Source organism: Panicum hallii, chromosome 6 (genome assembly GCF_002211085.1).
Source record: "Panicum hallii strain FIL2 chromosome 6, PHallii_v3.1, whole genome shotgun sequence".
In the NCBI taxonomy this organism is placed as follows: domain Eukaryota; kingdom Viridiplantae; phylum Streptophyta; class Magnoliopsida; order Poales; family Poaceae; genus Panicum; species Panicum hallii.
In genome coordinates, this window is record NC_038047.1 from 43,069,679 (window position 1) to 43,083,812 (window position 14,134).

Here is a 14,134-nt window from a genome sequence, read left to right on the forward strand (position 1 = left end):
ATGTTCAAATCTGACACCTCAAAGCGGAGAAAAAAATGGAGCTTCGTTTGAAATGTTGACAGCGACAGGCACAGGCATCAGGCTGGCGCTCGGCTCGTCCATGGAGGGAGGAAGGGAGCTGAGCTCGAAGCCCGCAGTAAATGGACTCATGCAGTGGAAATGCGTGGTGGAGTGGAGTGGAGTGGAGCAGTAACAAAATTTAAAACGCCACGCGCAGGGTATCTCGACTAGCGGTAGACTCTCCTTGAGATCTTCAACAGTGCGTGCTTGCTAGCTGGACTGCAGCAGGGGGAGTAATTGCAGCGGTACTAATCCCGGGTCAAGACCGATCTTAACCGGCCACGGTATCGCACTTTGACTGATTGGGTAGTTGGTCAAGAACCTGCTTGATCCAGCATGGTTTATGGATTTGGTAAAGTAGGCGAGAAGGGAAAAAATGTGCACGACGGAAATGCTGATCTTTAGGAGCAAGTCGCAATTTTGCAGCAGGTGATGGTTTAATTAAGTCGCGAACATGTTCTGATCTTTTCACAATCGGAGCAGCAGCACAAGAACAGGGCGTGGAAGGGGGGAGTGGATTGGGAGAGGAGAGATCTATCTATGTCTGGATCCTATTTCAGTTGCGGGCGCACCGGATTGGCCGATCCGAGGCGGGTCCTCGCGCGCGCATTTCGCCGGACGAGGTGTCGGCGCCGCCGCCCGAGCCGAGGGAGGGGCCCGGGGTCAGAAGATGTCGAGGACGTCGACGATGGCGGCGTTGCAGAGCGGGCAGCGGCCGCGGCCGGCGAGGAGCTCGCGGGCGCACGCGCGGCAGAAGGTGTGGCCGCAGGGGATGAAGGCCGCGCCCTTGGCGCGCGCCATGCACACGCAGCAGCACCCGGCGGCCACCCCTTTGCCCGCGGCCTCCGGCTCCGCGTCGGCGTCGTCCTCCACCAGCTCCGGCGCCTCCGCTTCCGCCAAGTCCTCATCGCGCGGGGCCGCGCCGCCCGCGCCGGCACTCCACTGCCTGTCCGTCTGCTCGAGGAGCGCCATCAGGGAGACCCTCTCCCCCTGCTCCTCCTCCGCCGCCACCGCGGGCGGCTGGCTCGCCGGCCGCGGAGGCGGAGGTGGAGCAGGAGAAGGGGCGGCCTCGGCGGGCGCGAACGCTGACGCCGGCGGGGAGGCCGCTGTGCTCGGGGCGGGCAGCGACACGGCGCGGCGGACGTGGACGGGGTCGCCGGCGCCGGCGCCGGCCCCCGACGCGGCGGGGGGAGGCTGCTGGTCGTCCCGGATGATGTCGAGGAGGGTGCGCGCCGCGGCCGCGGCGGCGGCGGCGGACGACGAGGGCGGCGGCAGCGAGGCCTGCCTCTCGGCGGCCATGGCGGAGGCGAGCGTGACCGCCGCCCGGCGCCCCGCCGCGAGGTCGTCCTCGTCGCGGAGCTTGAGCAGGTCGCGGAGGTTGCACGACCCCGCCGCCGCCGCCGCCCCCACCGCCGGCGGCGGCCCCACCGCGGCGAGCTGGTCCGCCAGCGTGACGCTGCGCCGCATCACCCGGCCCTCCATCCTCTTCCTCCCCGACGCCAACCAACCAACCAACCCGGCTCGGCAAGCCCAGACAAGGAGCTGAACCGAAGCGCCTATTCCAAGCGGCAGGCAGGCGCGGCCAGCAGCAGCAGCGGCACGCTCGGTTGGGCTAATAAGTGGGGGAGGGCGTGGCGCGCCTGGGGAGGTGTGCGGGGGTGTTTCGTTTGGATCTCGCGTGATGATCCACGGATCTTGGGGGCGGAAATGGCTGCTGGTTTTTGCGGGGGGTTTCCGCGTGTCAGCGCCCGCCTCGCTCCCTTGCGCTGCGGCGCCGGGTTGGGGTTTGGCTTTGCCTTTTGGGTGGGTGGGTTCGGCCAGCGGCTTGGAAGGTTTGCAGCAGGCGAGCAGCAGCGCTCGCGCTCGCGAACTGGGAGAGGAGGGCTCGAGGAGGAGGGAGTAATAAAGGCTGGGCGGGCGGGATCAGCGGAGCGGGGGAGTGCGGATCTGCCGAGGTGAAACGGGATGCCGTTTGTCGGGGAGGGGGAGCCGCGCCGTGCCCGGGGCCGGGGGCGGGGGCGGGGGCGGGGGCGGACGGGACGGCGTGCGGAGGCGTCCCGCGTCCGACCGCCGGTGCGCAGCGGGCACGGCTTGGTGATGGCGAGGTCGTCTGCGGGGTCTGGGCCGGTTGATGAGGGTGTGGTTGGCGGCTGCTGGAGGGATGGATGGCAACGGAGGGGGAGGCGAGATCTGCGGCCGCGTTGGTTGGGCCGGTGATCCTGGGCCGCGTGCCAGCCTCGTTCCATTTCCACCACTGGCACCGCAGCGCAGCGGCTGCTGAACCTTCCAAACGCGGCATGGTCATATGGGACTATGGGAGTGCCAATTCAGTACGAGCAGATCTGGAACTACCACAGTGCGGCATGTCGCTTTCTGAAACACTTGCGAGCCGGCAGACAAAGCCCCAGAATGGACTTGTAGCTCAACACATTCAAAACTAAGCTACTCTCATCTACCAGACATGCGAGGAGAAATTGCAATGAGCGTGTTCCACAAAAGAAAGAAGTGTCGCCTTCAGTCATCAACCGCTTCAAACTCTTCGATGAGACAGCTGGAACAGACAATTGACCGTTTAACATCGTTTTTAGGAGACACCAACAAAACGTTTTTTAAATTTAACCAGGCACATCAACGCCAAATCAATTCTGCAATGTTGCAGATTAGAATTCCTTTTTTTTTTTCTCGAACGCGCAAGTTGCGTATTGGAATTCTAGAAAACTATGTTGAAAACAAATAACAATGAGCCTGCAGTTGCAGCTTCAAAGCGTTATGTATGTAAAGCATATTGCAGACAATATGCACGAAGCTAGAATTTCTGGCAAAGCTCAACGCATCAAGGAATACTTCTAAGTCCTAAACTTTCCATTATTGTAAACCATTATCATGTAACAGTATCACCCAACACAACCTCTCACAAGACCTGCACGCATCAATTCACCAACCAGACCAGTGCCACGTGTCCCATTCCATTCATAGTTTGATCCTAAAAGGCAACGATAATGGGATATGAATCATCTTGACCAGATCAGCCAAAAAAACTCTTAACTGTGTACAAGTTTCAGTCAGTTTGACCCCCTACAACAAAAATGGACTTGGTCAGAGCCTAACATGTACACTAACTGAATCATTGCCAACTACAGAAGGCTAAGCTAATCTCAATTCATCTGCATGTTTTCGTGACTGTGGATTTGATGAGCTGTCGGATCTTACGCTAGCCATGTCTTAGCCTTCCATCTTCTCATAGAAAAGAATGTATGCCTCACGCTTGAGAACTTCTTCTAGAGTGACTTCTCTGATGTGACCATCATCCGCACAAAACCATGAGGAAGAGCAGCTGCTCTGCTGTTCCTGATTTCCAAGCCTCCTTGCTCTCACGTAAGCAACATAGTGCCCTGCATTCATGGAGGGTCCACGGTGCTCCACCACACCAGCTAGATGATACAAAGATTTATCTTTGTCCACAGAGCTGAATATTTGAGAAAAGAAAACAAAACATAAACCAAATGTATGGCTATAAATTAATAACTTATTAGCAACAATGGTATGCCATTCTTGATCATATGTCCTAAAAATCGAATACTGTTCACAAGCAATCACTACAAATAAACACCCATACGATCCCTCTCAAGTAACTAACATTTGACAAAAATAATCAACAAACAAAGCTCCATAAATATTAATAACCCATTAAAGAATACTAGGTTTACGTATATCCATCAATCTTTGAAATATCAGCACCAGAATTATATCAAACATCAAACATTTCAACAAATAATGAGCTCTAAGATATGATAATTATATTTTTTTCAACTTGCATATATTTATTTTTAATATCCACGAGCACATGATACACTGCTAGTCTGCTAATATGAATGGGGTTTGTAGCAGATAACCTGTCCGTTCAGTTCATATGTGAATATAACCTGTCCTATTGTACATGCAAATTCCATTGCAATTTATTCACTAAAGCAGTTTTTGATCCAAGACAAGATTATGACAGGCACATAGCACAGGATTCTGGTGAAAACTCAAAAAAAAATGTCAAGCTGGATCAGCAATTAGTTGGAAACATAGCAGGACCATTTGCATCGACATCTAATTCCCTTTCTCACTAACCACAAATGAAACATAACATTGCTTTTCAACATTTCTAGATGTGTCATTTGTGGGCAAATACTCCTTTCTGGTGTCATTTGTGGACAAATACTCCTTTCTGGATATGTCACAGGTGGCATTTGTGCAATATCATTCACACAATTCAAAAAGGGGAAGTTATCCAAGTTTGTGAGGAAATGAGCATGCTCTAAATGCCACTCATTTTCATTATCTAGGATACATGCTTGTTTATAAACTCTAGTAGTTGAATTGGAAAGTCAAAAACTAGTGTGTACACAGTATACAGATACATGGATACATGTCACATGATCACAAATGAGAACACCACTTGAATATGGAGTCTCTAAATAACTCCTTAACCAACAATTCCATGTGCTCTAAAGGCTATTTCAGAGAAGATTGTGTATTCTTCAAGATAGAAGCAACAAACTAGACAATAAATAAATAGATAAATAAAAGTTACTCAATCAGCCAGACATGCACTAGTTAAACTGCATAGAAGAATTAGATATTACCATGAAAGAACTAGCAGTACCTGGGGTCCATGAATCGCTCTACATCAAGGTACTCCTCATAGCTCACATGTGCTTCATTTTTATGATGGGCATTGCCATACTTGATGTACCTCTTAATATGAAGAGTTAATACAGATGGCAGCTTGGTAATACAAGGTGTTTCAATAGCACATCCACTCCTCTCTTTCTTTTCGTTTTGGTTGTCTCCTAACTGGCTTGCACTAAGATCCAGCCCGACTCGCTTACTCCTGTCCTGATTTGGCGTGCTAAGATTTTGACTATGCTGAGAGCTCAACAGATCGGTCTGTTTCTCAGCTGGAAGGCAACTACTTACAGCTTCTTGAATACCTTCATGACATTCAATTTCTTTATCACCATGACTCATCCCAGAATTTATTATTTCTGTATTAGCTTCCTCTGTTTGTATAATTTCACTCTTTGCATCAGAATCATCTGGCTGCCTACTTGAAGAAGATTTGCATTCTACTGACAAACTGTTTGGTTCAATAGATTGCCCAATTTGGCATGTTAACCTGTCTGACTGTTCTGTCTGATTCCCATCAACTGCTGTGTTATCAGTGGTACTTGCCACCATCTGCCCACCATTTTCACTTTGATTGGTACTTGGATCCTCAATAACCTTGGGACAATCATCACAATTCCGTTCTACCACCTGTTCTTTAAAAAACAGTGATAGACAGTCCTCAATTGATGGTACAATATTGCTAACACCTACCACCTTATCATGTACAGCATCTCTACTCCGAGCATTTCCTTTGTCTTCTGCAGTTAACTGTCCTGTGTAAGTGTTCTCCTGGGCTTGTATACTAACTTCCAGCTGATTCAATAGATCGCCAGGATCAGCATTGCCATTTTGATCTACAGAACAACCTAATGCCATCAGCGCACCATTTTCACTTAGTAGAGCAACAAGTGGAGGTGGAACCATATCTTCTGGACTGCAGGAATCTGCTGTCATCTCAATCACTTGCTCAACTTTGACATTAGACAAGTTCTGCGGAACAAAACTAATAGACTTTGGTGGCGCCTCAATGATCCCATGTGAAAGTTCGGAACATGAGACTTTATCCTCCCTAATCTCCAAAGGATCCTGTATAACATCCTTGCTTTGCCAGATACATTGCGCTTCAGAAGAATCTGCATAACCAAGGATATAATACTTAATTTTACTGGAAATAGCATCGTGCAACAAGCAGTTGTTATCCTTTACATATTTTTTAGGATTTTTATCCTCCACATTTGAAGCAGCCTTCTTTTGAAGTTCCCACACACAAGCTAAGCAACCATTTCCAGTGAAGTTTATTGTTTCAAAAAGCAAGCATATTCTATGGCAGTTTTAACTACTACACTAGAGCAAACAGTGTTGCCACGTTAATACTGCTGAACATCCTGCTCACTTATCTATGCACATCCTGAAGGTTTCTTCTTTCTTCAGTCCATGTGGGTAAAGGGCCCTCTTAAATAATTTTCTCCATTTAGATAGTGTAGGAGACCCTATCCGACTTGTTTTCTTATTTTTGTCCAAGACAACGAAAACAGTAGTGTCAAAGTGTTCCACAGTTTCCCATTTTGATTCCTCAACAATGATGAAGTATAGGACACTAGGGCATCCCCAAACAACCCCATCCGACTTGTTTTCTTATTTTGACCAAGATAAGGAAAATAGTATCAAAGTGCTCCACAGTTTCCTGCATTTTGATTCCTCAACAATGGTGCAGTGTAGGAAACTAGGACATTCCCAAAATATGCACTTAGGACTTTTGAATGGGTGCAGGAGTGCGTAAACTCACCAACTTCCAAAGGCTCAGGTGTTTTCTCCATGACGACATCTTTCAATTCTGAACCAAGAATATGAGAATCACCGCTTTTGGCAACTTCTTGGATCTTTTCCGAGGTACTCTTCTCATTTTCCGGAATTAGTTGACTAGCAGCCTTCTTTGGTTGAGATTTGAGAGACTCGCTTGTTTGTGGTTCTGCAGCACTTCTGGATGGATGCTCCTTTGATGGCAGTGGCAGTGAGAGCTCACAGAACTGATCGTGCAAAACCAGACTAGATCCACAATAAATGCAGGACCGTGTATAAGAGATTTCACCCCTGAAAATGGAATCAATTACTGTAGCAGCACCTCTTTGCTTGTTAGGAGTGTCAATTTCATTTTCCTCGCTATGCAAAGCACTGCGCAAGGAGTCAAGCAGTTCATGGCTGTCGTGCATTTTATAGACTTCGAACTTGTCAGCATGTAAGCGTATCCTTCTCAAGAGTTTATCTGGGTTCAGCATTTCTCCCACAGCATCTTCCACACATGTCTCCACAAAAAGCTCCATTAGTGCTAGGCCAAGTTGACCTGGCGGAGCATCCGGTCCTAACATCCTTGCCCGCAGCTTATCAAGCACAAGGAGGCACTGCACTATTGCATTCACGTAGCATGTGCTCCCGCAATTCGGTATCCCTCTGATAGCATAGCCTTGCACATTAGCTGATCCAAACTCATGGCCTAGCCATGTGTACTCGAGATTCAGTAACCCACTGACAGGACCGGTGTGCTCATCAAATCCAAACGCATGACCACCTGCCTGAATTTCGCCTGACATTTCCTCCTGCTCTGGATACACAGACACTTCAGTTCCACACTTGAAGCAGAATCCAGCTTGTGGATCAGCGAACATCGCAGCAACCCAATGCTGCTCATGCTTGGCGTGATCCTGAGCATGCCCATATGGGAGATAAGTCTCTGAATCCCCGCAGGATTGCCGGCCGCATTCCAGGCACACCAAGATACGGCTATTCACGGGCCCGCATTTACCAGGCTCCTCCTCGCGCTGGCAATCCGCACACTCCCCTGCGTGATCGGATTGCAACGACGAATCCAGAATCTCCTTGTGAGCACTGTCAGTGGGGACGTGATTGCACCAATCCTTGTCGCCGGTCACCTCCGGCCATTCGTCCCAGCGCGACAGATCGTTCTGTTCCAACGCCGCCGAAGCCAGCAAGTCCAGCCGCGGCGTTTTGGCATCCCGCGAGCTCTCGCCCGCCTCCCACGCCCTCGGCCTCGTGTCCCCCATCACGCCTGAAACAACGGAACCACAAGGAAGAAGAGTCGGGTGAGTGACGAATCCGTTAAACCCGAAACCACCAAGCAATCAAGAACCCTACGAATGCGGATGACCCAAGAAAGCCAAAAAAAAGGGAAACAAGGGGAAAATCCAAGAAGACGGAGAGAAATCGAACGCACCAGGGAACCAGAGGCGCAAAAAATAATCAAGGCCAACTGAAATTGCAACCATTCTGCCGAGGATCAAGAACCGTACGGACTCGGTGAATCAGAGAAGAAAAACTCATCAGCAAAGCAGGAAACCAAAAGGCGAGGGTGAAGGACGGGGCCGAGGATTCAAGAAGTAGAACCAATCCAAAAACATCGTGGCACGAAGAACAACCGAGATCGCAACCATTCTGGTGAGGATCAAGAGCCGCACGGAATAGGGATGGGACCAAGATAGGCGAGAGGCGAAGAACCCAAGAGAAGAAAACCCCATCAGCAAAACACTGAAATCGCACGAAGCTCCGGTGAGGATCAAGAACAGCGCCGCGGATTCAAGAACCAGAACCATCGACGCCACCAGAACAAAAGGTGGGAAGAGAGAAATGCCCGGGGAAAGCTTACCACAAAGACGGCGAGAGGTATCGGGATTCGGGATCGAGCGGGCTGCGGGGACGGGGAGGCCGCGGGGGTTTTGTGGGGGAGAGAGAGAGGGGAGGGAGGGCGGCGGAGAAGCAGACGATTCGCGCTGGTGTGGTGGAACTAATTGAGATTTTCTTTTCTTTTTCGTTTTTTTTATTTTGACTCAGGCAGGAGCAGGCTGCGGGACGACAGTTGGGCCGTTGGGGCCTCTCGGCAGTCTCAGGTCAGGGCCTGCCTGGCTCTCCAAGCTGGACCAAGCCGCATTCGCAACATGGGCCGAGCGGTGCGGGTGCCTTTTACCTTTTAGGTGGTGTTGGGTTCGCCGGAGGCGTGCACGAAGAGGACGACACCATACCGGCGCCGGCGGCGTACGTGCCCGTTTCGCCGGTGTACAAAACAAAGCCCGTATTAGCTTTTTTTTTCATTCACAGTGCTATCAGATACTGTTAGAAATAAGACCAATGGGTTGCAATCTAGCTAGAGTCATCAGGGTGCTCTCACTGGCGGTTTACCCTAGAAACAAATCACATTTGAGCCGAGGATGAGTACTAAGAGTCTTGACATGCCAAATTTGGTTGCCATCCAAGTGCTGATCAAGAGACAAACATCCTCAGCTCAAATTTGGTGTTGCCAGACGATGGCGGAATAGATTCACAGCACGTAACGCGTGCGCATGCCTATATAAGGCAACGACATCGGCCTCCATCGTCTTCCCCCATTCGCCTCCTCCATTCCGCCGAGCCCCTGCCCCTCTCTCTATGCTCTAGGCATACGTTCCGAAAAGCGTGACGTCGAAGGGCGTCGTGTTATCTAACGAGGTCATTGATTCGATAGCTTTGATGCTCATTTAGGACGTGTGGTTCTTCCTCGAGATTCCCGTGGGGATTGATGAGTTGTTTCTTGTGAAATTCCAGCAAAATTTGTGCTGGTCCTTGAAGGTAATGCATCACATTTGTGGTTCCTCATACTCTTGAATCCGTGCTATAGCAATTTGCATCTATGTTAATTTTTATGCTTGCGCATACAATCGTATATTCGATATAATGGATCATACATTTGTCAAATTCGTCATTTCGTCCATCGGATTCAAATTCTCAATAAAGAAATGGCCAGTTCGAGCCAGCCGTTTCTCTAAGAACAGATAGATGCTCTAAATAGATTTCACTCTTCTAAAAATAAGCACCGCAAACGTGAGTGTGAACAATGGTATCTCTGTTCTTTTTTACGCAGCAGGCCAGACGAGAGGAGGAGCAAGAATAGCCGGCAGCCAGAACAATCGGCAATGGAGGAGAAGAAGAAGGACCTGCTCCGGAAGCTGACGATCATCTCGATCCCGTTCGTGTTCGTGGCGATCCCGTCCGTGGTGATCATCGTGGGCATGCTGTCCCCGCACGCGGCGGAGCCCCAGGAGGGCTCGGGGCCGGCGCCGCCGGGGCAGAACCACTCGCTGTCGATGCTGAGCACCATGACGGGGGGGCAGATGATCCTCAGCTGCCGCGCCGCCTTCTCGGGCAACTGGGAGTACTTCCACTACTTCATCCTGGACCCCTACAAGCCCCAGCAGGCCTTCTTCCAGCCGCAGGACGACCCCTACGTCATCTTCTGCAAGTGGGGGTACATGGGCAACTTCCTCCAGGACGTGGTGGTGTTCAACAGCTGCGCCCCCTGGGCGTCGCAGTGCCGCGTCGACAACGGCGGCTGCCGCTACCTGTTCCAGGACGGGCACATGTTCCTCGTCACCGGGAAGCACGACGGCGGCGGCCCCGCACCCAAGGCGAAGGTGGCGGCGGAGACGCTGGGGCCGGTGGCGGCGCCGGGTCCGGGCCAGGGTCCGGCGGCGGCGCCGGGTCCGGGCCGGGGTCCGGCTCCGGCTCCGGCTGCGCAGCCGCCGGAGCCGCCGCCGGACGCGCCGCAGCAGGTGCGGGAGAAGAAGCTGGTCGGGGATGTGGTGCTCAGGGAGTGCCAGCACGTGCTCGGGCTGTTCCCCACCATGTGCCGGAAGAAGCCGCACCGCCACGAGTACGTCGGCAAGATCATCGGCCGGTGGCGGTGGTGGTTCAACTACTAGCTCAGCTAGCAGATTGCCGCCGATGACACGCACTCGTTGCCGCGCCAAGCAGTCGATTAGGCAGGTCGGTGGGGTCGCGTGCGTGGTGTACGAGCCAACCCTTCCGGTGTAACTATCAGGGACACGATGTGTAGACACAGATTTACCGAACGGGGAACTGCTGTCAAGTTAAGGATGGCAATCAGGAATTCAGAACACCACCTCTTCTGTTTCTTTTCGAATTCATGACTTGTATAGTATTACATTGGCAATTTGGCATTGATCATACCCCTACTCATATCTGTGCACACTGATACAACAAAAAATAGGATCACTGGATCAGATGAGGATGCTAGGCAAGGTGAGAAGGCCACAGAGGTTAGGGTGTGGCTGATCAACAGAAATAGGGGCTAGCAGGAGGAACTAGAAGGATGGGAAGGCAGGGCTGGGTGCTACTACAATGGCGGGTAGAAATATGACGAAAGAGAGAACCCGAGGAAGAGGAGGCCTCCAATGGTCGCAACTGTGCCCTGAGATATCTTGGACGCCAGCATGCTGCCACCCACCACCGCGATCGATGTGCAGATGGTGTGCCCCAAGGTTGCTCCTGTAGCAACACCAATCGCGTTTTTGTGTGTTGCCAGCTGCATTGAGGTCAATACTTGAAAGTTCAGTTACAGTTCTTTTTTTCATGGATTCAGTTACGAACTTGGAATTTTGGATGAACAAGGAAGAGGTCGAGGTAACTGAGCCGTACCGCGATCGTAGCAATCTGACTCCGGTCGCCCCACTCTGCTAGGAAGGTCAACACAAATGACTGAAACCAAAACAAGTCATACATAAAACCAGTTAACAAACATTACACAGGTGCAGCTTCAGCGATGATATGCTTTAAGCATTGTACATCAACATTTAGTGTTAAAAGAAAAAAAAATTGCTTCAAAGGAAAGGAAAACAGTCGCAGAAGATTTCTCCATCCGTTCCAAAATCAGATGCTAGTGTCATGAGCAGTTGCCCCAGCAAATGTAAGTGTTTCAGAGAAATTAAAGTGTAACATGAGAAGGGAGGGAAACCTACCTCCAAGAAAATAGGAGTGCAGAATCTCGAGAAAACACGTCTAAATGTTGACTTCCCTTGACCTGCTTCCAGCTTTTCCTCTACCTGTATATGTCAACATATAAGATGAACAAAGACCACGATACCAACAGGTTACTGCAACCAATGCGCACAGTAGGAATGTACAAATAGCAAAATCAACTATAGAGCACAAAATGGAATCTTGCCAGATAATGTGTAGTAGTTGTATTACTCACTTAATCTTTACTTCAGCAATTAAGATTCAACTAAGCACAGTATGATCCTAAATAGTTCATGTTTATGGAATCTGAGAGATTATGGACTTAAAAGTTCACTATATCTAGCACAGATGGATGCTGCCTGTTATGTAAATGACGAAGAGGATGGAGGTAAGAAATTACACATACTTCTTCTATTTCCTTTTTCTGTGATGCCTTGGAATCTGATCTCCAGGCAATGTACAGCAGACGTAGCCCAAAGAATGCGTAAAGGACTGAAACACCAAAAATACCGAAAGAGGAGATCACTGAATGAATTGGTGCATGCTACAGAAGAACAGAACTAAACTGATATTCCGATTGCAAGTCATATCTCAAAAATCATGAGATTAAAAGTATTCTGCTAGAACGAGTATGTATATGCACCATGAGGAGACTTTTAAAGCTCAATGCTTTCTTTGTATCATTTTTTTGTTTCCAGTGATGAATTTTAAATTGGCTCTTATAGTGAATATCCATGATTAAGGGAATGGCCTAACAACTGATGTATTCACTAACTTTGAATGAAGAACCTGGAAGTTGGTTTATTTTGTACTTCTCAATTCCAATAAAGAGGCACTTGGATGCAACAAAAAATAGCAACATAATGTGCAAAAGCACAAATCTTCAATTATATAACACTATGACAATTTATACTAGCTCTATTTACTCACATTCATGCACAACTAGTAAATTTCAAGTACAAATATCTAATACTTGAATTTTAATTTGAGTAGGTGCATGTATGTAATATCTAGTGTACCAGCTCAGGTGCTTCCGGGACGGAACAAATAATGAACAGTTAGTACTACTCATTTCTTCTAATGATCAGATCATTATTCCCCGACATCTAGGACCTCTAGCCTTGGACTAGCTTTTGCACAACAAGATAACAGTCAGATTGGTCATACCAGTTGCTGCACTGTTAGTGTGCTTCCTTGATATCAAATTTGGAACAATTCTGCCTAGCCCAGTTGACAGCACCTGAAAGGCAAAGCAAGCCCAGAGAAGGATCAGTTAGACCAAACCTGAATCCATAACCCACCAGATAGCTGCTGCGAAACTGCAAAAGCTTCAGTTTCACCTACTGTCATAACGACCAGCGCCGACAGCGCGCCGGAGAGCACCGTCGACTTGGGGTGCCGCATCGCCATCAGTGCCGCGATGATGAACGTCTCATCCCCAATCTTCAGGCCAGGAGACAGAAATTCAGAAACAGATTCCGCAAAGAAAGACCGTATACGCGCAGCAGAAGCAAGTCCACGGACATCGGTGTCGCGATGGTCTCACCTCGCTGACGACGATGATGGACAGGCTGGCGAAGAAGGCGTCGAAGAGCCCCAGCCCCGGCTCCTGCGCCCCCACAGCGTCCCCGCGCGCCCGCGCCGTCTGGAGGAACATCTGATAAGCAGAACACACGGGAGCGGGCCGTTCAAAGATAGACCAACCCAGCACCATTCAGAGCCAATGCTCTGGTTTGTTCAGACTTCAGACACAGCGTGCGCTTGCTCACCTTGGTACGGCGGTCCAGGCGGGCGACGCCGGTCCCGGTGCCATTCCCGGCAGCGCCATTAGCGACCTGACGACCGGAACGCAGGACCCGGAACGTAAGACTGTCAGAGCCCCGCGGGGACAGGAAAGGAGCATAGGACGGGGAGGTGGAGGGAAATGCTGACCTGGTCGGCGTCAGCGCAGACGGAAATGGAAACGGAGAGCGCGAGGACGACGAGGAGGGCCGCGGCGGGGGCGCGCCTGTGCATCGCGACGGGGCGGAAAGGCTGTCGGCGCGGCGCGGCGAGGCGGGGGCGGGATCTCGGAGGAGTGGCGGGGAGGGGGGGCAGCCAGCCGGGCGACCCGCGTGCGGCGTCGGGATGGCCGAGGAGTTAAAACGCGCGGAGGCGACGGGCCCACCGGACCCTGCCCGTTCCGCGTTCCCTTCCCGTGCCACTCGCGTTGGGCTCCGCTCCAGCCTGCCGCCGACGCGACGCGATCACGCACGCCCGGCCGACTGGCCCCTCGGCCCTCCATTTCATTTCAGAAAAAAAAAATTCAGCCTCGTCTTAGGAAAGGAAACAAGAACATTTTTTATGTTTTGAATTTAATGAAATTTTGGAAGACCATATGCTATTTTCATTTAATTTTTTTGTCAAAAAGTGGTTTGCTCGAGTCGAGGGGAAAGAAACAGCAGCAGCGCAGAATTCAGACGGCGTCTGATCGTATCGAAACATATGTATCTTCCTCTGTGCGTTCTTTTCAGTGTCTCGAGCACTCGAATCGAGTTGGCGTACGCCAACTTCCGCCGAACCTGCTACTCCATAGATTTCTTTAACCCTTTGACGTTTCCGTTAGGTTGGATCTCAC

General features: G+C 50.5%; 4 protein-coding genes across 5 annotated transcripts; 1 reads left to right on the plus strand and 3 right to left on the minus strand.

Moving 5' to 3' along the window:
* Positions 1-439: 439 nt before the first annotated feature.
* Positions 440-2,114, minus strand: LOC112897158 (atherin-like). Its single transcript, XM_025965376.1, has one exon. It carries the CDS (start codon positions 1,540-1,542, stop codon positions 724-726), a length of 819 nt encoding a protein of 272 aa, XP_025821161.1. The 5' UTR covers positions 1,543-2,114; the 3' UTR covers positions 440-723.
* A 787-nt stretch (positions 2,115-2,901) lies between these two features.
* LOC112898589 (ubiquitin carboxyl-terminal hydrolase 2-like) lies at positions 2,902-8,501 on the minus strand. 2 transcript variants are annotated; one of them, XM_025966932.1, is made up of 4 exons: positions 8,375-8,501; positions 6,503-7,780; positions 4,712-5,849; positions 2,902-3,526 (listed from the first exon to the last, which is right to left on the minus strand). In XM_025966932.1, the coding sequence occupies exons 2-4, from the start codon at positions 7,773-7,775 to the stop codon at positions 3,283-3,285; spliced, it is 2,655 nt and encodes an 884-aa protein (XP_025822717.1). In that variant the 5' UTR covers positions 7,776-7,780; positions 8,375-8,501; the 3' UTR covers positions 2,902-3,282. The 2 variants fall into 2 exon arrangements, with proteins under 2 accessions (XP_025822717.1, XP_025822718.1); XM_025966933.1 differs by having other exon boundaries at positions 3,397-3,526; positions 4,692-5,849.
* Positions 8,502-9,399: 898 nt separating this feature from the next.
* LOC112897439 lies at positions 9,400-10,547 on the plus strand. Its single transcript, XM_025965729.1, has 2 exons — positions 9,400-10,172; positions 10,311-10,547. Exons 1-2 carry the CDS (start codon positions 9,675-9,677, stop codon positions 10,458-10,460), a joined length of 648 nt encoding a protein of 215 aa, XP_025821514.1. The 5' UTR covers positions 9,400-9,674; the 3' UTR covers positions 10,461-10,547.
* Positions 10,548-10,699: 152 nt separating this feature from the next.
* On the minus strand, positions 10,700-13,594 carry LOC112897438 (GDT1-like protein 4). The gene is made up of 9 exons (XM_025965728.1): positions 13,450-13,594; positions 13,287-13,352; positions 13,064-13,174; positions 12,862-12,960; positions 12,685-12,757; positions 11,924-12,009; positions 11,517-11,600; positions 11,197-11,256; positions 10,700-11,083 (listed from the first exon to the last, which is right to left on the minus strand). The coding sequence occupies exons 1-9, from the start codon at positions 13,531-13,533 to the stop codon at positions 10,895-10,897; spliced, it is 852 nt and encodes a 283-aa protein (XP_025821513.1). The 5' UTR covers positions 13,534-13,594; the 3' UTR covers positions 10,700-10,894.
* Between the last annotated feature and the right edge of the window lie 540 nt (positions 13,595-14,134).